The sequence below is a fragment of the Amphibalanus amphitrite genome, unplaced genomic scaffold (assembly GCF_019059575.1).
Source record: "Amphibalanus amphitrite isolate SeventyFive unplaced genomic scaffold, NRLGWU_Aamphi_draft 001173F_arrow, whole genome shotgun sequence".
Taxonomy (NCBI): domain Eukaryota; kingdom Metazoa; phylum Arthropoda; class Thecostraca; order Balanomorpha; family Balanidae; genus Amphibalanus; species Amphibalanus amphitrite.
In genome coordinates this window covers 158,887-182,533 of record NW_024882667.1, presented here as the reverse complement: position 1 = coordinate 182,533, position 23,647 = coordinate 158,887, and the positions used below count along the sequence as shown (strand labels likewise).

Below are 23,647 nucleotides of genomic sequence, written 5' to 3'. Positions count from 1 at the left end.
TTTCCCAAATATGGTAGCTCAGCAAAACAAGGGTAATTTGGAAGCGTCTTTTTGATACATATATGGTGTGGTGGTGCGCCATTACTTTTGCAATTTGTTTGTTTGCAAACTACCTCTACAACTCTATAGATGGCCTTGACTACAACAAGACAAGAGTGATCGGATTGGACGAATTCAATTTACAGTGTATGAGGTGAAGTGAATTACTGGAATATTTGTGTGTCTATCGTTTTGAATTTATCGCTCAGACGTTTATAGTCAGCCTACATTTGACGATGTCCAAATATGAATTGGATCTAACGAAGGAAACCTAGTAAGTCGAAGTGTAATGCGGAAGAAATCCTGGGTATATGTCAAGTTTAGGTCCTAACTACAATTGTGGCGCTTTTGATACAAATATGAAACAGCAATAATTTTAGGTTTTAGGTTAGGTTAGGTTGTAGGTTTGTAGGTTTTAGGTTGTAGGTAGGTAGGTTTGTAGGTTAGGTTAGGTTAGGGTAGGTTTGTAGGTTGTAGGTTGGTAGGTTATAGGTAAGTAGGTAAGGTTAGGTCAGGTTTGATTATGTTTTTTTCTTTCAGGATGTCAAATAATGTAAAAATATGAAAAATTTATCAATGAAATCTTCTTAGGACTTAAACTTGACATTTACCATTTACCAAATCCTGTTCCTCTTGTTGGGGATCAGGGTGGGTGGAAGGAAGCAATAAAATGAATATATTCATCTCAAATAGAGAAAATACAGGGGAATGCTGCATACCCAACTGTGGCCTGTTCCACGTGCGGTGCTGGGATTTGGATGAAAGTTGTAAATATAGCGTGTGTTCATTGCACTTCTAGCATCAATTAATGCTCAGAAATCACAAAATAACCATAGGAAAGTATCACAAACAACAACATGTAAATAAACATAGCAAAAATTATCAAATCCCTAGCTGCATTAATGTAAAGTCACTCTGACTCATGTTGCTCTTACGGTACCGTAGCGGAGCGGGAGCCTTCCTTCTTGAACCATTTCACAGCTCCAGTGTCACAATGACATGTCTTGACACAAGGGTTGGTGCTGGCATTAGGGCTTAACATTTAATTGATTGACATGCAAAGTAATGTAAGTAATGATGGTTTCTTGAGTTAAGTCATCTGAAACAAGGGTGTTGTTTCATTACAAGGCGACAGGCCTTATTTTTTAATTGATGCAGGTTTGGCGGTGTGGTGTAACCTGTAAGCCGCGCAAGTTTGACATAACGACATCGCACCCCTGCTCTGCTGGTGGCGCAGACTGGTTGGCAAGTGGTTTTGATTAGACAGTAGCAAAATATGCTGCTGCCTGCGGAGCAGAAAAATTAAGCAATTTTGACCAATGATGTGAAGTGATTTCTGATAAAAAGCACTAAAATATATCACACAAGTATTTTCTAAATTTACTATAAGGTGGCAGCTCACTGGTTGCTGATTTGCATCCCTCATCACATCCATCAAGAAAGAAACATTCAACAATTAAACTGTTTTGTGCCACATTGAGGGCAAAATAATTTGAATAACATGACTTTTATGCCATCCTGCAGCACTTTCCTTTTTTGCTGTGATTTAATGTTTTGCAACTCTATCCCTGGCATTGCCAACTATGCATACACCATGAAATAATGTCCCATTACATGCTATGATAGCACTGGCCTCTGATTTTGAACCCTGATTTTGAAATTTTGAACTCTGATTTTGAATGGAGGGATTGACAAGGACCCCGCTAGGCAGAGCTTGTTGCTTGCCCCTCTCCACTTCCTTCTGATCACTCAATTCCTGGTCTATGGCAGAATTTAGCCTTGGAATTCAGACTCCAAAGTTAAACCCTCGCCCGTATTGGTGTTTTTCCAGCCGCGAATGTTTAAGGGGGTGGGGGTCTGTTGGATCCCTCCCCTTGCCGTTTAGCCCCTGATCGAGCTAGAGCTTTGCGGAAAAAACGAACGTGTTGCCCATGACGAGAGGAAGCCAATGATACCCAATTTTAAAGGAAAAGTGCCACCTTTGTGAAATATGAAGATATCGTTGCTTTTCATTTTGACATTATTATTTTTCATGTTCTTTTTAAATCTGGTGCCAGAAGTGCATAATTCGCAAAAAAGTATGTCAAACTATTTAACATATTGGTACTATGTTTGTACTCTCTACCGCACCTTCTGTATGATGTCATAGCGATGACATCACACTCAAGCCAATCAGCCTTCAGAAGACAGTCTCGTCGGCTTGTGTCAGATTAGCTGATTGGTTAAAGCTGAGCTGATTGGAGCTGATTGGTTAAAAACCAAAGCCTCGCCGCGGGTATTACAGGATAATAACGCATTCCTGGGATAAGGACGCATTCCTGGCATATTTTCTTTTAAAATTGCCGATACATACAAATGGAGGCCGAAATCGGCCGTAAGGTGGGACACTCTCGGGGTTTTCGGACACGGGCTACAAGATGGCCATCTCAGTTTCAAACCCCATGTTAAAGGTGACCCTTTTCCTTTAAGGTTCTAGGTCATTGGTTGACCTTCCAGGTCAGGTCAATGACCCAAAAGTCGGGAAAATCGGGACCCGTTAGAACGTCGTAAAAGGTTACTGCTATGGGTTTTTTGGGGTGCTGATCAGTGATCACGAATATCTTGTTAGTTTTGATGATGTTCAGATGATTGATGTCTTCATGCATTTAGGCCAGGTTGGGTCAGGTCAGGTCAGGTCAGGTCAACCATTAGAGGTCCTGCTGAGTGCTGAGTATCTGTGGTAGGTGTCAACTGCCTCTGACAGCTTCGTAGCATGTTATGAAGGCACCAAAACTACTTCGTAAATGTTCATATGGTTGCTAAATTCGAATTCAGCTTCAAAAACTAGCCTAGAAACATGTAAAACTCGAAAAAGTGAACCGAGGTCATCAAAGGTCAATGACCTGACCTGACCTTCAGGTGACCTTGTCATCCACCCTAATGCATGGGACCAACATCATATCACATGTTTGAACGCTTGAAACCACGAAAAGACTGCAAACGCGCGGCTAATGCGAGCCGACATACGCCGAATCGCGATTCCGGCCAGAAATAGTCTTGAAAAGTAGGTCACAGCTCAAAGGTCATTTGGGTCAGTGTCATGAATTTTTCACGGTAGGTGTAAAATTGATTAACCCGCGCCCCGTAGGGGGGGCCGAAACGGCCCCCCCCCTGTCCTTTTCGGTCGATATCTCCTAAACGGCTGGAGATATCGCCACCAAACTTTCAGGACCCCTCCGGGCATCGATTTTACACATTGTGACCAAAAATTATTCCAGAGGCTATGATAGTTTGGCCACAAATGACGTCAGAATGACGTCATGTTCTGTCATTTTCGACCGAAAAAAGACCTTCGCGAGAAGACCTGTCAGGCCTACAGCTTTGAAGATACAGAAAAATGATCAAGACACAAAAGGTGTAGAATTGACAGGGCTACAAAACTGCTATCTCGGATTTTTGAAATTTTCGAGTTTTGACCCCCAAAAATCAAAAATGCATTTTTTGGATATATAAGCCGAAAAATCCAAAAAGTTTTTTGATTTTCGAAAAAAACCGGAATATATGTGATAGTACCTACCGTCTTCTATCTACATACCAAATTTCAGATCGATACCTCGTTTTTTGGCCAAGTTATAGCGAAAAAACTGTTCAAAAATGATGACGTCAAATTTTCAAACTCAATTTTTGGCAATTCTAGACATCGTAGAGCAAAACAAAGACCACCATTGGACTCCCCGTGACGAGCTGCATCGAATCGATACCCATTTTATGCAAAATTATCAACTTTGAAATTTGACCTAATTGGACCTGACCTTGACCTGACCTTCACCAAAACGTGACCTAGGCTGGCCCCAAAGGCTACCTAACCCACATAATCGCATTTGTCATGTAAAATGGACCATAAAACATGTATCACACGACACTTTCATAATGTGACCCCCGGTGACCTGACCTCGCTGTGACCTGACCTGGCATCAGTGACCTCAGATAGCAAAGTATGTGTTTGACTAACAATGTACCATCGATGGTTTTCAATAAATTACCAATTTACTCGATTTCACAACACATTTCTTGAAATGCCAGTGAACGGTGAAAATCTGACCTTTGACCTGACCTGTGACGTCATCGGTTTGACCTAGGTCAATGAAATTTGGTCACAAGGTAGTTCCCGGGTGGGGTTATCGAACGCCGTTTGAATTTTGAAAATCGGCCGGTAACTTTCCGAGATCTTAGGGGGGGCCGAAACGGCCTCCCCCCCCCCCCTACGGGTGGTAGGGTCCGCCGGTAGCCCTACGGGGCGCGGGTTAACGCGAGGGTACTGAAAGTTTCGTCGCGATCGGCCGCTTTTTACGCGAGCTATTCGCGAAAACCGAGGGGGGTCCGTTCGACCCCCCCCCCCCCTATACGGGCGAGGTTTAATGTACGCACATAGTCGCGCACGGCCGGTCCCCTCACTGACTTTCTGACTTTGACTGGGCTACGGTCTGCCACCAACCTCAACCATACCTGTCAGGAGGTTCATAAAGATCGAGCGCATGTCGAGCCTCGAACCCAGCCCTTTACAACCGGGACGCGTACTCTCACCACGAGGAGTCCAACGATCTACCAACTGAGTTACGGGACGGGCAAAGTTCTCCAAAATTGTTCTGGAAAAGTTGTACCTAAATAGCTTACAGTGTTACAATTATCCCCTGCAACCCACCGTGTCTGTATTGTAACCCTCGGCTCCTAATCTTGTCTGAGACCCCTGTGTCTGTCCCACAGCCGCGTGTCCAGCCTGTGAGCCGTTGGGACCTGCCGCCCCACCTCCGCTCGCCGCCGGGACCTGCCGCCCCACCTCTGCCCGCCGCTCAGCCATGACGTCGGCACTGCTCAAGGACCGGGCGCAGAACGCGTTCCAGGAGCAGTGGCCCAGCATGGAGCCAGTGATCCAGCGGCTGCTCCAGCAGGATCCGGTCACCAAGGCCGACTGGCAGAACCTCTTCTGGTCCACCCACACCGTGTGCCTGTGGGACGAGAAGGGCGCGCCCAAGGTCTACAGGTACCTCCAGGTTAGTGGCTGGTGTTAGCAGGGTGGCACAAAGACTACTGCAGATACATGACCAATGGCTGAGAGATAAATTAACCAGATTGAACACACTTCTGATGGCTGAGTGTTTGATGGGGCATTAGGCAGCATATATCGTCGCTGATAAGCTACGAGTTTGTTACAAAAAACAGTATGTTTATGGTACATCAGTTTAGGACCATTTTTAGTGCATCTACTTTTTATGAAATTGTTAAAACAACTGTTGATACGTAATCCATGGCAGAGGATCGGAAGTTGAATTGATTCGAACATTTTTTTTTTGTTTTTGTTAGCAGTGTTACTGATAAGTTAAATCCTTTCCGTCGACCTGACGAGTTTCCCGATGTCACCACCAGGAGGCAGTGCAGTCGTTCGTGAAGCTCGCCTATGACCGAATCGGTCAACACGAGGGCGAGTACGAGACTCTGAAGGCGTACATTGGCGAGTGGGACCGGTTCTTCACACAGTGCAGCTACCTGCCACTGCCGTTTGGGCAGCTCGAGCAGGCGCTATCCGGCAAAAACACCAACAGCAACAAACCGAAGCAGCCGCACGAGAGCATCGTCAGGAAGCTGATGTTGGATACGTGGCAGGATGTGATCTTCTCGCAACTCAGGGTAGGTGGTGGTGGCTGGGTTAGGATTGGTTGACCTGGGTCCAGCAGTCATGACATGAACGGTGATGAAGCTGGATCAGGGTGAGTCGTGTTTAGTCAGGACTGGAAGGGTGATTATCCGGGTCAGGGTGGGTTGACTTGGAGTCAGTCAGTAGAATCAGAATGTGCGATAAATGGGGTGGAAGCTGACCCGGAATCAGGGTGATTTGACTCGAAGACAGGGTGGTTGAAGCAACTTTTTCATCTACCCCTCATGTTAAACCATCACCAAGAAATTAAAGTAATCTGCGTCATGTACATTTTATATTCTCTGAGCACATTATCTCCGCATAAAACACACATTTGAAAAATGCATTCCTCGCGCCGAACTCGTGGAATTTTCTAATGATCCCTCAATTTCACGACATTACTCGTGTCGTGGAATTTCCCAACGATCTCTCAATTTCACGACATTACCCCCCCCCTCGAGTGTGCGGCGCGCAACACCTAGTTACAGGCCCCTATCTAACAGATCATAGGTAGACATGAATGCTCATTACACATGGATACACAATCTTGTTCGACATGGGCATACACAGGTTATATGACACGTTCACATCCTACAGCTTAAAGTCGAACACTGGCTTTGTAAATTTTACATGCGTACGGTGCAGCCTTCCAGTTGTTCCATCCATATATTCAACGTGACGACGTCCAACCATCCCCACTACAGTGTGTGTGCGCGACCACGGATGCTCCATCTTAAGAGCAACCCCAGCCTGGTGCTTGAAGTTACGCACACGTATGCGATCCCCGGCCTTATACAGCAAGTCTTTTGCTTGATTACGACGATCATATGCGGCTTTGTCAGCTGCGGCGGAAATACGCCGCTGCTCCTGAGCCTGCCGCAGATCTTGGGATAGCGTGCGCAGCTTTTGATGGACAAAGTTATCCGAATACATAGGGACGGATTCATCCACCAGCCGAGATAGCGGAGCGGTAGGATGGCGCCAAAAGTACAGAAAATATGGCGAGTACCCCGTTGTCCTAGACACTTCGTTGTTCAGAGAGAATACGATCCCCGGCAAATGCACTTCCCAGTCTACGCCATGACTGTCTGACAGAGCGCGTAGTCGCCGTTTCATATCGAGATGCTTCCTTTCAATCTTTCCAATCGCCTCATGGTGATATCCTACTCCTGATACGTGTTTCACACCAAAGTACCGACAGAGCTCAGATATTTTTGAGCTTTTAAGGTTTTTACCCGCGTCAGTTTCCAATCTCCCTGGAGGACCAAACACAAGGAAATGACTTTGGAGAGCGTTTGCAATGTGATCGGCTGAGCCTGACTGAAGTGGATAAAACGATAAGTACCCGGTGAATTTATCAACGCAAGTGAGGACGAGAGAAACGCCTGTCGTCCTGCTTTTGGGCATGTGTACGATATCCACGACCATCGCTTCGTTGGGAAGATAAGCTTCCTGCGGTATCAACGGCGGTGGCTGCGCACCCTTAGTGTCTTTGCGCTCGCTGCAGCGTTTGCAGCTCCTGACGTAAGCGCGACAATCGTCTTTTAATGCAGCGTACCAGGCATGTCGTGAAACTTTCTCAAACAGCTTGTCTACGCCGCAATGACCATGGTGCGATGGGTCGTGATTTTGGTACAGAAGCTCAAAACGCTTGGCAAATGGCCAGACAATCCGACCGGTTTCCGGTGTGCTGTCGTCGTACCGATACAAAATGCCATTCTTTAATCTGAATTTAGTTACATCATATCGCTTCAACGTTGGGCTGCACTGCCTTGGCCACTTTCCAAAGCGCAAATGATGGACAATGGCCCGACAGTCCCGATCGTGTTTTTGGTACCAAATCATTTCTTCGCGATTAAACGCTGGTTGAACGTGATCTGGCTCAATCAGGCTGACGCGGAGCTGATCCTGAGTTCCTGAAAGCGAGGGAGTGGCATTTTCTGACCGTGTTTGTGGCGGAACGGGGACCGTTTTACCGTTTCCTTCGGTAGCCACTGCCGTGCCGCTCGGGGCCATTTGGCTGGTCATCGACTTGTCCTTACTTTTCTCGGTCGCGGTTGGGCTGGATCGCCCCTGTGGCATGTTCTTATCCGGACACTCTGTGTCTGGTGGCATACCTGGTGCGCGCGACAGCATGTCAACGTGCTCCATAAAGTTTGCACGGCGGTGTTCGGGGCTATAGTGAAACTGACTGACGAACGATCGCCAGCGCATCAGTCGGGGGTTGACGCTGTCTTGATTGTTCAAAATCTGCAGAGCGCTTTTGCAGTCACATACCCACGTAAATTCCTGACCAGCCAAATATTTGTAAAATTTATTTAGACCTTGAATAAAACTGTAAACTTCTAATTCATAGATAGTCCACTTACGCTGGTGTTTGTTATATTTGCTGCCACTGAAAGCAATCACTCTTTCCACTCCATTTTGGATCTGACACAAAATTTGGCCACTGCCGATCGTACTGCTGTCAGTATACAGGATGAACCTGTCACTTACGTCTCTGCTAGGGTATGCTAGTACACGGTCAGAGAGCAGAGCCGCGCGTAAAGACTCAAATGAACGTGATAATTCTGGATTCCAATAAAATTTCTCAGAGTTCGCTAAGTTAACCAATGGAGCTGACAGATCAGCGAATCTTGGAATAAATTTCCGAAACCAAGAAAAAAATCCATATAATCTCTTGGCCTCTTTGACAGTGGATGGCGGTTGCATGGTCGAAATACATCTGAAACGATCAGGGTCTATTGAAATGCCCTCAGGAGTAACCAGGTGGCCCAGGTATGACAGCTTGTTCATCCCGATCTTACATTTTTCAGCCGAAAGCTTTAAACCTGCTTCGTTAAGTCTCTCGAATACTGTGTGCAGCAACCGATAATGTTCATCCATACTGGCGCTTGTTAAAAGCACGTCATCAGCGTAAATGAAAACTCCGGGTATGTCACCCAAAACGCGATGCATAACCCGATGCAAGAAAAAAGAGGACTGGGCACACCCCATTGGCATCCTCTGCGGGTAATATGTGTTGCCCATCGCGTAGAACGCACAGATCTGGCTGGAAGTTTCGGAGAGACGCAAATTCCAAAACGCGTGTCTAATATCCAGGGAGCTGGCCACTTTCCAACACCGTACACTTCACCGTAAAGACTCAAATGAACGTGATAATTCTGGATTCCAATAAAATTTCTCAGAGTTCGCTAAGTTAACCAATGGAGCTGACAGATCAGCGAATCTTGGAATAAATTTCCGAAACCAAGAAAAAAATCCATATAATCTCTTGGCCTCTTTGACAGTGGATGGCGGTTGCATGGTCGAAATACATCTGAAACGATCAGGGTCTATTGAAATGCCCTCAGGAGTAACCAGGTGGCCCAGGTATGACAGCTTGTTCATCCCGATCTTACATTTTTCAGCCGAAAGCTTTAAACCTGCTTCGTTAAGTCTCTCGAATACTGTGTGCAGCAACCGATAATGTTCATCCATACTGGCGCTTGTTAAAAGCACGTCATCAGCGTAAATGAAAACTCCGGGTATGTCACCCAAAACGCGATGCATAACCCGATGCAAGAAAAAAGAGGACTGGGCACACCCCATTGGCATCCTCTGCGGGTAATATGTGTTGCCCATCGCGTAGAACGCACAGATCTGGCTGGAAGTTTCGGAGAGACGCAAATTCCAAAACGCGTGTCTAATATCCAGGGAGCTGGCCACTTTCCAACCTCCCAAACTATTCAGGAAATCATCAATACTCGGGAACACGAACTTTTTCGGGAGTAAGCATTTGTTTACCTGCCGCATGTCTTGGACTATGCGGTTTTCCCCATGTGACCCCGGTTTTGGGATCAAAACAACTGGGGAGTTCCAGTCAGCTGGCTCTCCTTCTGCTATTACACCGCACGCCTTTAGTTCATCAAGCTGCTCCTTTAGTTGTTGTTCTTTTGACCAAGGAATAGGATAAGGGCGCACAAATTGCGGTGACACCCCGGGTTTCAGCTCTAGGTCAATGGGGTCCCCCTTGTAGCACCCAATGTCAGAATATCCGTGGGAGAAAACACCGGGAAACGACTGGATCAAACCAGCTAACCTGTCCCGTTCTCGATCCGTAACCGCCTCACCCATCATAAACCTGGCTAGGATTTCGTCCGTCGTCTGACCAAAGAATTGACGATCCTCGCTCGTGATGGCATTCACCTCACTGGGACCTGAGTCTGAACACCCAGGCTCAGCCGATTCATGACATTCAATTCTCTCCAAAAAGCCAATGACAGTCTTCCTCGGGAGAGTGATATGACGATCTGAACTATTTCTGATATAAAGAGGGATTTCTTGTGAAGAGAAAGGGCGTACTAAAGAGTCAGTAATCTCTAAGCTTTCCGAGTTAAGGCCAACCATAAGGTAAGTACAGTCTGTTGATAGCTGACTGTCTACTTTGACGCTTAAGCATACTGCGGATTTTGCGGGAACACTAACGGGTTTTGAAAGTCTGGTCTTAACCTGAAAGGGAGCATCTGCACAGTTCATGATAGCACCCTGACTGCTAAGATAATCCCAGCCAATAATACATTCATGTGACAGGCCCTCTACCACCTGAAATTCGAATGCCGTTTCCTTAGTCTGGCCACTAGATGCCAGCATTTTTACGGGCAGGACACACTTTCCAAGCACATTCATATTATGCCCAGACGCTGATTTGAGATCGGCTGCACGTTTCAGTTCTGTTCGAGGGGCCAATGTTCTCAATACTTTAGAGTCTAACAAAGTCAGCTGACTTCCCGTATCCACTAAGCAGTCGTTTAGAATTGCCCCATTTATCATAACTTTCGTCACCGGCAGCGACATCAGGCCAGCGTTATGAGCCTGCCCGGCTATTCGTTTGGGCACTGAGACTTGCGGTGTCCCCAGCCCCTACAAGACCAACAGCGGATCATACCGTGAAAGCCGTCAGGTGGGTGTTCGTTGTTTGACCCTCCTCGGGGCGGTGTGCGCCTTCCCCAGGCGCCGGGAGGCCGCTGACCTCGCCAGCCACGGCCGCCCCGTCCAGGTGGCCATTGCTGCTGGTAGTAGTAACGGCCGCCCCGTCCGGGCTGCCATTGCTGCTGGTGATAGTCATCCCAGCCAGGCTGCCATTGCTGTCGGTGGTAGTCGTTCCGTTCTGGTTCAGATGGTGAAGGGCTGCGTCCGCGAGCTCTGTTTGGACTCCGACGGCTGCCCGGCCACCTATGTGAGTGATCACTCTCGTAAGGCGGCGAAGGACTACGTCTGTGCCGCCAGGGCGGGGAGGGCGAGCCACTTTGCCGGTGCCGCTCCTGCTGCTTCTGTAGGTGACTGTGTGGGCCAACCCCGTCCGGAGATTGTTGCCTGATCTTACTTTGGCTCTGGATCACGGGCTGGGTCTGGGCTGCATCGTCGCTGTACGGTGAAGAACTGCGACTGATCGGATTGGCCCATTGAACCGATCTTGGGGCTGTGCGCACTGAAGAAGATTCATGCGCTGTCTGCACAGACTCTTGCAGTGACTCCTCGCGCGATAACTCAGCTATTGCTTCCTCGAACGTAGTGACTTTAAGACGCGACAAGAGGGTGATGTCGTGTTGGTCTAGGCCGGCCACAAAATGCCGGTACAATGTGGCACTATAGGCCGGCTTGCATATGTTCTTGACCTGGCCGTTAGTGCAGAAAAAATCGGGGCATGCCTGTCGCACCAAGCGCCGCACTGATATGCCATAGTCACGAGCGCGTTCTTGTGGTTGCTTCCGGAGCTGTGACAGTTTCATAGCAGCTTGTGCTGTGGAAGTTTGGTCCGAAAAATGACTCATGAGTTCCGCACACAATGAAGTAAATGTCAGGCCACCGTTCAAACTTTCTGTCTCATTGACGACACGCAGAGCCTCACCGGAGCAGCGTGTAGCGACGATCATGCCCAACTTGTCTGAAGTGAACCCACCCAGGTCGCCGAGACGCTTGCATTGAGCGAGGAAGTCGTCCGGCCTTGAAAAGCCGTCATAAGTCGGAAAATCCGCCACTGAAACTTTTGGCGAAGGCGCCGAGACAGCTCCTTCTTCGTCCATGATTCGTAATTCTGGATATAAAACTAACTCCACACCGCTGCCACCATGTTAAACCATCACCAAGAAATTAAAGTAATCTGCGTCATGTACATTTTATATTCTCTGAGCACATTATCTCCGCATAAAACACACATTTGAAAAATGCATTCCTCGCGCCGAACTCGTGGAATTTTCTAATGATCCCTCAATTTCACGACATTACTCGTGTCGTGGAATTTCCCAACGATCTCTCAATTTCACGACACCTCACACCGTTCTCTGTCTGGACCGTTCCTGCCTCCTGTCTACCTCCGCTCCCCTCTGTCATGGTTGTTTTCAGCTTTTCGCCTCTCCTTCTGGCCCCACCCCTCCTCTCTTGCACTGCTGCAAGGCATTTCTTGTTCTGCCCCTCCCCTTCTGTCTGTATCAGGGCCGTCTGTTGCATGCTATTTCTCCATCGAAGCCTAGCCCCTCTCCCTCCCCGCTCGACCCTCCGCTATGTGACACCTTCTCTCAGTCTAACCCCGATATCCTCCGTCTCCCAGGACCGTCTGTTGTTGCGTGGCACCTGCTCTCAGACTAATCTCCTCCGTTCTCCTCGTCAGGACCGTTTGTTGCGTGGCACCTCCTCTCAGTATAACCCGCTGTCCTCCGTCTCTCAGGACCGTCTGTTGCGTGGCACCTCCTCTCAGTATAACCCCGCTGTCCTCCGTCTCCCAGGACCGTCTGTTGCGTGGCACCTCTTCTCAGTATAACCCCGCTGTCCTCCGTCTCTCAGGACCGTCTGTTGCGTGGCACCTCCTCTCAGTGTAACCCCGCTGACCTCCGTCTCCCAGGACCGTCTGTTGTTGCGTGGTACCTCCTCTCAGACTAACCTCCTCCCCTTTCCTCGTCAGGACCGTCTGTTGCGCGCCGCCATGCACCTACTGGACACAGAGCGTCGCGGTACCTCCATCGAGGGCGCCCACCTGGTGGTCGGCGTACGGGACTCGTTCGTCCACCTGTGTACGAGCACAGAAGACCGGCTCGAGTCCTACCGACAGCACTTTGAGACCGTGTACGTGGAGTGTCTGACGCGTTACTATCAGAGCCACGCGGCCGAGTTTCTGGCTGATAACGGGGTACATGACTTCATGCGGTACGCAGACAGCAAGCTGAAGGAGGAGGAAGAGCGGGGACTGAAGTACCTGGAAACCAGCGGAGACTCGCTGAAAAAGGTACGGACGCGTGAGTTTTTGATACGGGAAGTTTTCATGGTTATTTGCTAAAAAAGTTTATAGTTTTTACGAACGGGAGCACCACTGGACCTTGTCGTTGTCAGAGGATTAGGAGGCTCTCTGTGATCCCTTGAAACTCCATCTCGTGCCCCGAGTCTTTTGTTGCGTCCTCGCCAGATCCTTTGTGTCACGGACCAATAGACAGTTGCGTCTAGCTGACCCCCTCCGGCCTTTAGTCGGTGGGAGAACGTTATTACTATTAGTGTTATTTTCATGATTAATATGTGAAACGGACGCCCCCGCTCTTACCTGTCCTGGTTATCCCCAAATATTTTGCCACCACTCAGACCACTAAACTGACTTCTCGTTACCGTCTTCAGATCCGTGACCACTGACCAGTGTATATGCATCGGACCATTCCCTTTTTGTCCAGATCCGCGACCAGCGCGTACATCTGACCCCTCTCTGGTTCTCCAGATCCGCGACCAGTGCGTCCAGCTGCTGGTGACGCGGTACCGGGACTCCATCCTGGCCGAGTGTCCCACCATGGTCCGACACCACGACACGGACAAGCTGTCTCTGATGTTCGGCCTGCTCGACCGGGGCACGGAGGCCGGCGGAGGCGGAGGAGGGGTCGAGCCCATGCTGAGGGTGGTCGAGGACCACATCAAGTCGGCGGGACTGGACGCCATGATGGCTAACGCCGACACAATCACTCAGGTGAGAATTGCTGGGGGGGAGGGGAGGGACTGGGGTGTGCGCGTGCGATTGTTGGTTTGTTGTTAGGCTGGTCATTCGTTCATTCTTTGGGTTGCTTGTTGCTTGTTTGCCGTTTTTTTCGCTGTTTTTAGTTCGTCTGCTAGTTGTTTGTAGTTTTTATCGTTCGTTTGCGGCCCATACGCTCATTTGATTGATATATGAGTTTCATATTTACTTTGTTAGATTACTTAGGTACTTAATTATTTTTACGGGCTTCCCATATTTTCTACTTCGTTTGTCCGTTCGTCCGTTCGTCCGTTGTTGGTTCTTTCGTTCGTTCTTTCGCTCGTTCGTTCGTTCGTTCACTGTTTTTTTCTTGCCTGACTAGTTAGTGTGCTCGTGTGTTCGTTCGTTCACTCTGTGACAGTGACTCAGTTGTCTGCCCCCAGCACTATGAGGGATACGTTATGTGACTGTGACTGTGACTATCATTCATTCCAGGACTGTGAGCGGTACGTGATGTGACTGTGATATTGACTGTGACTGTGACTGCCGTTAATTCTAGGACTGCGAGCGGTACGTGATGTGACTGTGATGTTTACTGTGACTGTGACTGCCATTAATTCTAGGACTATGAGCGGTACGGGATGTGTCTGTGATATTTACTGTGACTGTGACTGCCGTTAATTCCAGGACTGTGAGCGGTACGTGATGTGACTGTGATTATTGACAGTGTGACTGTGACTATCATTCATTCCAGGATTGTGAGCGGTACGTGATGTGACTGTGATATGGACTGTGACTGTGACTGTGACTATCATTCATTCCAGGACTGTGATGTGACTGTGACTGCCGTTAATTCCAGGACTGTGAGCGGTACGTGATGTGTCTGTGATATTAACTGTGACTGTGACTGCCGTTAATTCCAGGACTGTGAGCGTTACGTGGAACAGCTGCTGGAGCTGTTTCAGAAGTTCAGCGCCCTGGTGCGGGACGCGTTTCACAGCGACCCGCGCTTCCTCACCTCGAGAGACAAGGCCTTCAAGGACCTCGTCAACGACACCAGTGTCTTCAAGTGAGTGACATTTAGGAAGGACGGAGGGCTACCCTACGGCCTAGTGGCTGTCTTCTTTACTAGGTACATATTGTTCTCTTCGGCGTTTTCTTTTGTTTGAGGTTGTCTCTTTTTTGTTGTTCACTTCTTTCGTTTGCTTCTTTCAGTTGCTTTTTTGCTGTCTTGATTATGTCCTTGTCTCTCATTTCTCTTCGTCCTTTCTCCCTTAATCTCTCTGCCAGTGAATCACGGAAAACGACATGCGTGCTTATTGCCGTTGGTAAATGTAAGATGTGTGGTGTTTGTGTGGTGTATTTGGAGTTAATTTAGTTACATTGGTTTGGTTGCTGCTACATAATTGATTATGAGACAGTTACCGATATAACGTGTTGCTATCTGACCTCTGACCCCGCAACTCCTGTCCCCTTACCTGACATGCGATTTCTGACCTCCGACTTGGTGTGACCTCTGACCTGACCTCTGACCTGACCTTCCTCCAGACTGGAGCTACCAGCTCGGGGTCGCGCCGGCGGCCCGCTTTGACCCCTGACCTGACCTCTGACCTGACCTCTGACCTGCCCCTCCAGACTGGAGCTGCCGGCTCGGGCTCGCGCCGGCGGCCCGTTCTGACCCATGACCTGACTTGCCGCAGACTGGAGCTGCCGGCTCGAGGTCGCGCCGGCGGCCCGTTCTGACCCCTGACCTGACCTGCTCTGACCCCTGACCTGACCTCTGACCTGACCTCTGACCTGACCTGCCGCAGACTGGAGTTACCGGCTCGGGGTCGCGCCGGCGGCCCGCTCTGACCTGACCCTTGACCTGACCCTGCAGACTGGAGCTGCCGGCTCGAGGTCGCGCCGGCGGCACTCTCTGACCCCTGACCTCTGACCTGCCCCACTAGACTGGAGCTGCCGGCTCGGGGTCGCGCCGGCGGCACTCTCTGGCCCCTGATCTGACCTCTGACCTGCCCCTGCAGACTGGAGCTGCCGGCTCGGGGTCGCGCCGGCGGCACTCTCTGGCCCCTGACCTGACCTCTGACCTGCCCCTGCAGACTGGAGTTACCGGCTCGGGGTCGCGCCGGCGGCCCGCTCTGACCCCTGACCCCTGACCTCTGACCTGCCCCACCAGACTGGAGCTGCCGGCTCGGGGCCGCGCCGGCGGCCCGCTCTGACCCGTGGCCTGACCTCTGACCCCTAACCCCTGACCTGGCCTCTGACCTGACCCTCCCGCAGACTGGAGTTACCGGCTCGGGGTCGCGCCGGCGGCCCTCTCAAGTCCACACCCGAGTCTCGGTGTCCCGAGCTGCTGGCCAACTACTGTGACATGCTGCTGAGGAAGACCACATTCAGCAAACGGCTGACAGCTGATGAGGTAAGGCACTGCGGGCTCAGCACTGCTAGGGCAAGAGAGGGGTACAGTGCTACTCCTGTTCACTTGTATTTTTTTTTAAGAGTTGTTCATTTCTTCTTTTTTCTGACGGACACATGGCTAGCAGTGTGTTGCAATTGCGCGCTCTTTTCTTTGCACCCGTCTTGGCGATTATTAAATGCTCGTTGCTCTGTAAGCTTGAATACGTCTCTCTCTCTCTCTCTCTCTCTCTCTCTCTCTCTCTCTCTCTCTCTCTCTCTCTCTCTCTCTCTCTCTCTCTCTCTCTCTCTCTCTCTCTCTCTCTCTCTCTCTCTCTCTCTCTCTCTCTCTCTCTCTCTCTCTCTCTCTCTCTCTCCCTCCCTCCCTCCCTCCCCTCTCACTCATTCCTCCGCTCTCTCCCCCGCCAGGTTGACGAGAAGCTGCGCTCGGTGCTCTGCCTGCTGAAGTACGTGCAGAACAAGGACGTCTTCATGCGCTACCACAAGGGCCACCTGTCTCGGCGACTGATCCTGGATACCTCAGCAGACTCGGAGAAGGAGGAGAACATGGTGGACTGGCTCAGGGGCATCGGCATGCCGGCAGACTACGTCAACAAACTGTCCAGGATGTTCCAGGTAAGGAGGGATTGGGGATACCAGTGTTGTGTCAGCACTGCAGCAATCTGTGTAGGTTGTATGTAAGGATGGATGTGTGTGTATGGGGGGGAGGGTAGTGGTATTAAACTGCATCAACAAGTTGTCCAGGATGTTCCAGGTGAGGAGAGATAGGGGATGGTGGATTATGTCAGCATGCTAACAAGCTGTCCAATGGGTTCAAGAGTGTGCTGTAGGGAAGGGGTCAGGCTGGGTCAGGCCAAGATTACTATGTTGACAAGGCTGCCCAGAACCGGTTCCTGTATGGATATCATTTGAAGCCTGTTTTAGTCATAAATTTTTACACAACGTTAGAGATGAGAATGTGCGTCATATAATCCAGGCAAACGTTTCACTTTGTTTTCCGTCTAGCTGCTATATATGTGCCTAAGCTGCCCAACCTGCTAGCACCCTTCCCACTCCATGCTTATTCGCCTACAGTTACACCGTTTAACCCCTGTCTCGCCTCCCTGCAGGACGTGAAGGTATCCCAGGACCTGAACGCTGAGTTCCACGACTCGCGGCCCAACGTGGCCGATAACGTCAACATCAAGATCCTGAACGCGGGCGCGTGGGCGCGCGGCAGTGAGCGCGTATCGGTGACGCTGCCCACCGAGCTGGAGGACTACATTCCCGAGCTGGAGGAGTTCTATCGGGCCAAACACAGCGGCAGGAAGCTGCAGTGGCACCACCACATGTCAAATGGAACCATCACATTCACCAGCAAACTGGTACGGAGGGGGACGGGGAGGGGAGGGGAAGGGAGGGATCCTATGGACTAGAATAGACAGGGTGGTTTAAGAATGTGGAAAAGTCTGACGTAGTTGACTCCATTTTACATATATTGCGGCGAAATAATCCTGTCTTACTGAATTAACGTCGGCTGTTGTTTAAATTCGCGGCATTGAGGTTGTACCGGAGTGACACATCACTAGACTTGGACATTCCAGCGATGTCGTTTTCCGATAAGAACTTCCGTGGTGATTGCTTGTTACCGTCAGTTTATCTTTTTTTTGCGTTTTAAGAATAATCGTTATCATCTTCTATCAATAAAGTCACGACCCGCACTGACTCGTAACCTGTCCTCTGGCTTGCCCTCTAACCGATCCTCTCTGACCACCTCTCTGACCTCCCCTCCGTCCTCTCTTCCAGGGCCGGTACGATGTGGATATCACCACCTTTCAGATGGCCGTGCTGTTCGCCTGGAACCAGCGGCCGGCGGAGAAGATCAGTCTGGAGAACCTGCGCCTGGCCACCGAGCTGCCGGACGCCGAGCTGCGCCGCACGCTCTGGACGTTGGTGGCCTGCAGCAAACTCAAACGGCAGCTGCTGCTCTATGCGCCCGAGGTGCGGCGTGGGGAGACGGGGGGGGGGGGGGGGGAACGGGTGGGAAGGTGGGATTTGTAAAATATGGCGCAATAGTTTCTGTTTGAGGTTCTGATACAATCTATGCGCCTGGTTTTGTATGGAATATCATGAATTGCTCATGATCATGATCATGATTATTTTCGTTAAGGCTTTAAGTATTCTTTGAATGGTTGTGCTTTGATCATGCTTAGTCATCGATTTACGGCATAGGATAAATCAGTAGGGGAGAGTGGGGCAAAGCGGCCACCCGGGGCAAAGCGGCCACCCATCGTTTTAGCCCTTCATAGCTGGCGTCAGTTCCAATTTATGGTTTCCAATTATACTTCGCTTCACGGTCGTTCGAATGAGCCAGACCGGGGTTTCAGTCCCATCATCATTGTTCTGTGAAACACGGAAAAGCATTTCTTGCCAGGTTACCAACTATGTTTACAATTTTTAAATGTTATGTTATTCCATAACCGTTTGGAATTTTTATAAGCGTTCTTGTCCATGCATTGCATGGTTATCGTACATGTATTTTACCAATTTTAATGTTTTTTACCCCACTAATAGATAAGCTGGAATATTTTTGTCTCGGGCGGTATGCGCGGGGCAAAGTGGCCGGGGCAAAGTGGCCAGCCCCCAATTGGCCATAAGTTGCTTCCATCTGGATAAAAAACATTATTTATATTCAAATGTGTCGTCATGCATTCGTCTTGGCCACTTTTCAGTTGCATGAGTTACCAAATAATGCAATTAAATGTTTATTTTCATGAAAATCCTTTCTTTGTTTACCTACAGGTGGAAGATGATAAAGTAAACATCCATCCTCGCTTAACCTTGTCACCATCAAATATCCTAGTCGTACACGAGGCAACTATTTTGTTTCTCATATCGGGACTTGAGAAGACGCCGGTGGCCGCTTTGCCCCAGGGTATGGGGCAAAGTGGCCAATATGCATAGGTTTAAAGTTTTGTCAATATCTTTCATATGTGAACGCCTTTGGAAATAAAACGCAGTTGAAATAAAAGGCAACTTATAGGGATCACATTGGTATAGAAAGAATCTTTCCAAGTTTAAAAATCAAGCGTTGGCATCGTGAGAAGTGTTAAGGTGGCCGCTTTGCCCCACTCTCCCCTAGTGTTATGCGAGCTGGCGTGCTTTGGTTATTCTGTATCTCTTTCTGGTTTCCTGGTTGAAATCCTGGTCATTTTCCGCTGTTGGCGCCGTCATTATTCCTTAGTCTCATGAGTGGGCCTCTGTGGCATTAATTCTGCTCGTCACCCCGACGGAAGAGTGTAGGAACGCAATCCGAGCACGGAAACGCGCCTTCAAGCAGTTTAACCGAAACAGCACCATGGAGAACCTCATCGCTTTAAAAAAAAGCGCGGGCTTTTGCACGACGCACAATCAAAGAGGCAAAGGTCAGATCATGGCGCACCTACGTTAATTCTTTAAACCGGTTTACTCCGACGAGCCAGGTGTGGTCACGCATAAAGCGCATCTCGGGACGGCTCAGCTCTTCTCCACTTCCGACTCTGAGGGTGAACAACTCTGATATAATACATCCTTTTGATGTCGCGGAGGCTATAGCTAGAACACTCTCAGAGCGCTGCCGGGGTGACGCTCCCTCGCAGCCCGCACTAGGGCGAGCCCGACCCCAGCTTGGCTTGGCGGATTTTTCCACTGACGAACATATAGAATATAACGAGCCTTTTACAATGACTGAACTGAAGCACGCCATATCCTCGCTTCGAAGTGTCGCCGAGGGCCCAGACGCCATTCACAACTCCATGTTGAAGCACCTTCCTTCTATCGCCCTGGAAACACTGTTAGCGATATTTAACTCGCTATGGGAGAGCGGTTTGTTTCCTGCAGCATGGCAAGAGGCCACGGTGATCCCCATTTTAAAGCCTGGCAAGTCGGGACTTGACCCACTTCACTACCGTCCTATCTCATTGACCTCTGCTCTTTGCAAGTTGATGGAGAAGATGGTGAATGCTCGCTTGAGTTGGTTTCTGGAACATAACGACATTTTTACGGACGCGCAGTGTGGTTTCAGGAAACACCGCAGTTCAGTTGACCATATCTTAGCTCTTGACGCCGAAGTGAGGACCGCTTTTACCGAAAAGAAACACCTTGGGGCTATCTTTTTTATATTGAGGCTGCTTACGACACAGTTTTACGGCAGATCATCTTGAGGAAGCTTCTCAGCTATGGTATCCGTGGCTGTATGGGCTTTTTCATTTGCAACTTTTTATCTTATCGCACCTTTCGTGTCAGGGTTGGAAACCACTTGTCCAGCTCCCACCTTCAGGAGAATGGTATTCCACAGGGAGGCGTCTTGAGTGTGGCACTTTTTGCTATCATGATTAATGACATTGGCGACAGACTCCCAACGGCTATAGGGAGATCCCTTTTTGTCGACGATTTGGCGGTATGGTTCTCCGCCTCAAGTGCGCGGCACACGTCACGACAACTTCAGCTTGCTGTGACGCGTTTAGAAAAGTGGAGCAAGGATAATGGCCTTAAGTTCTCAACTTCAAAGACTGTGGCTATTCACTTTTGCCGCCGCCGCTGCCACGATCCTGATCTTGGAATCCGCCTCTACGGGCGAAATATCCCCACGCAGCCGGTTGCAAAGTTTCTTGGTGTTGTTTTGGAGAGACGTCTGACGTACAACGAGCATTTTAAAACTCTTCGTGAGAGATGTTTTAAAACTCTAAATATTTTAAAATGTGTATCACGTACGTCGTATGGAGCTGACCGACGAACCTTGCTTTTACTCTACCGCTCTCTGGTACGTTCAAAGCTCGACTACGCAAGTTTCATTTATGACAGCGCCAGCGAGTCGCGTAAGAAAATGCTTGACACCATTCACCATGCCTCACTTCGCGTTGCTACGGGTGCTTTCCGTACTTCGCCAACAAGCAGCGTTCTGGCTGAGGCTCACGAGCCACCGTTATCTCTCCGTCGCCAGATGTTGGGCATGCGGTATGTTTTAAAACTTCGTCAATTTCCCTCGCACCCGGCATACCCGTATGTCTTCTCGCGAGAGATCAGTCGGTCTGACAGAGTGGCTGGTCGATCGACTTCCTTCGGTGGACGTATGCAAGCTCTCTTCTCAAAAGCGAACATTTCTCTTCGCGGCGTGAGGCGCACGTGGAGCGCGCCCTCGCCGCCCTGGAGAAATGCGTATCCACGAATCGATCTTTTACTGACAGACATCAGGAAGGACGATCAGCCGCCATGCACACTACGAGCACGGGCGCTGGAACACATTGCCTCATATGATGGTTTTACCTCGTTTTTTACAGACGGCTCGAAAACAGAACATGGTGTCGGCTGCGCTTTTGTGACTGGTCATGACACACGCACATTCTCTTTGCCAACTTCTGCCTCTGTTTTTTCTTCCGAGCTCGTTGCAATTGAGAAGGCTTTGTGTTTTATCGAGGTGTCTGACAGCTCCTGCTATCTGATCTTGTCAGACTCCCTCAGCAGCCTCTTATCTTTACGGAGTTTTAATCCAGACAACCCGATAGTACAAGACATTTTATCTCGTCTTACGTCGGTGGAACGAGCAGGTAAATTCATCCAGTTCTGCTGGATACCGAGCCATGTGGGCATAAGAGGCAACGAGCTTGCCGACGCAGCCGCAAGACGCGCGGCCGCGGCCCCCTGCCTCCGTCGTTTGCCTCTGCCGGCTCGCGATTTTTACCCAGCCGTTCGATCTTTTACGACGTTTAGCTGGCAGACAGAGTGGCGTCTCCATGGATCCGAGAAGCTACGAAAGGTGAAACCTACTCTGGAGCCCTGGCAGTCCTGCTTTCAAGGCAAAAGACACCATGAAGTGGTCCTCTGCAGACTACGGATAGGGCATACGTATGCAACGCATGGCTATCTCCTCCGTGGAGATGCTCAACCAACATGTAGCCATTGTGCCGTGCCGCTCACAGTCACTCACATTCTCTTAAGTTGCCCGCACCTCGAACCAAACCGGACACGCTGCCTCGGCCGCATTGCCCCAGGCACCACCATTCGCCACCTGCTGGGTGATGACTCACCCTGGGTTTTATCCGGCAGCATCTTTTCTTATATTCAATCCATCAGTTTTCCTGTGATATACTCGTTTTACTAGTATAACGTATCTCAAGTAGTTCTAGTCTTCTTCAGTTCGTCAGTTCTCTGTTGACATATCCGCTTTACCAGTACAGCGTTATGGGCGCAAAATGACCACCGCAGTCGACGCGCCCGTAAACCCCAATGAACGAACGAACACCCCTCACATCCTGCGACACCCTTTTGACGTTCATCCATCTCCTCTGCGAATCGCCCACCACTGGGGTGAAGGAGGCGATCCTCCCGCTGACGCCACCTCTCTGACTCTGACCCTGTCTCCCGCCCAGGTCCACTCTGCCAAGGAGTTTGTCGAAGACACCCAGTTCTGGGTTAACCAGCAGTTTGCCGTCGTCAAAAACGGCAAGCCCATGCCGCGGGGCAAGGTCAACGTGATTGGTCGGCTGCAACTCAGCACTGAAAAGTCGCGAGAAGAAGAGAACGAGGGCATCATCCAGCTGCGGATACTGCGAACGCAGGAGGCCATCGTCAAGATCATGAAGATGCGGAAGGTGACGACGAACGCCCAGCTGCAGACGGAGCTCATTGAGATCCTCAAGAACATGTTCTTGCCGAGTAAAAAGATGATCAAGGAGCAGATCGAGTGGTTGATCGAGAACAAGTACATGAAGCGAGATCCGGACGATATTAACAAGTTTAAGTATATGGCCTAGTAGGGGTTGTCTGCCTTTCTGTGATGATATCGGTGGGTGGGGTGACAGTGACACAGTGACAGGTGACAGTGTGTCACTATGACAGTGACACAGTGCGCCGGCGGCAAGACGGCTGTTTTTTAGTGCATATATTGGTGCGGGCGAATGTGAGTGATTGGTGCTGCAGATTAATGCGGGACGTGGCGCGGTGTAATTATGCCAATATGTGGGCGTCAGTGAGACGCTCTCCTCTCCGAGGCAGGAAACTGCCGCTCCGCCGCGGCGGGTTTATATGTGCCACCTGTCGGATGGTGAGTAACCTGCGCTTTGTGTCTTGGCCGAGAGATAGCAGGGCGGGCAGCTTGTGCCGCTTAGTATGGCATTATGGCGGTGTTCCCGCGCCAGTAGGATAAGTTGATGAAGAAATGGTGCGTAATAAATCTCATGGCAAATGCTGATTATATTTTTTTGCATCATATACGTTTGCCTTTCCTTTTAGAAAATAGCTATACCTCATGCCGAGCGAGCATTAGTCAATGCCCTTCCTGACTAGCAAAGAAAGAGATCTGGCTTCTATAGATGGCCTTAGTCTGGCTTCTGTTTTGTGTTGTTATCTCAGTGGAGTTCACGAATTGCTGATGTCATCAGGGAACAAAGAAATATTCGAGCTGTTTCGATATGTAAAAGAAAACTTGCTAAGAGTGCATACCAATCCAGCACCGAACACCAGTCACCAGCTATGAATGCGATTTTTTCTCATGTCTCTGGGTACTTTCTCATAAGTTTTTAATGCATAAAACAGTTCTT

At 49.6% G+C, this 23,647-nt stretch overlaps 1 protein-coding gene across 4 annotated transcripts; it reads left to right on the top strand.

Moving 5' to 3' along the window:
• Positions 1-56: 56 nt before the first annotated feature.
• Positions 57-23,306, top strand: LOC122370848 (cullin-5-like). 4 transcript variants are annotated; one of them, XM_043346802.1, is made up of 12 exons: positions 57-193; positions 4,783-5,069; positions 5,443-5,703; positions 12,651-12,971; positions 13,449-13,691; positions 14,600-14,745; positions 15,957-16,095; positions 16,500-16,706; positions 17,201-17,455; positions 17,877-18,071; positions 22,478-22,908; positions 22,947-23,306. In XM_043346802.1, the coding sequence occupies exons 2-11, from the start codon at positions 4,875-4,877 to the stop codon at positions 22,859-22,861; spliced, it is 2,346 nt and encodes a 781-aa protein (XP_043202737.1). In that variant the 5' UTR covers positions 57-193; positions 4,783-4,874; the 3' UTR covers positions 22,862-22,908; positions 22,947-23,306. The 4 variants fall into 4 exon arrangements, with proteins under 4 accessions (XP_043202737.1, XP_043202738.1, XP_043202736.1 ...); XM_043346801.1 differs by having other exon boundaries at positions 127-313; XM_043346800.1 differs by lacking the exon at positions 57-193 and adding exons at positions 860-875; positions 14,236-14,249 and having other exon boundaries at positions 14,614-14,745; positions 22,478-23,306.
• Positions 23,307-23,647: the final 341 nt, after the last annotated feature.

What these genes read in the sequence shown, in the direction of transcription:
- LOC122370848 (XM_043346802.1), top strand. Translation starts at nt 4,875, where the DNA reads ATGACGTCGGCACTGCTCAAGGACCGGGCGCAGAACGCGTTCCAGGAG. An exon ending in AACGACACCAGTGTCTTCAA is followed by an intron (nt 14,746 to 15,956) that starts GTGAGTGACATT and finishes ACCCTCCCGCAG; the next exon opens with ACTGGAGTTACCGGCTCGGG. An exon ending in TGCTGCTCTATGCGCCCGAG is followed by an intron (nt 18,072 to 22,477) that starts GTGCGGCGTGGG and finishes TCTCCCGCCCAG; the next exon opens with GTCCACTCTGCCAAGGAGTT.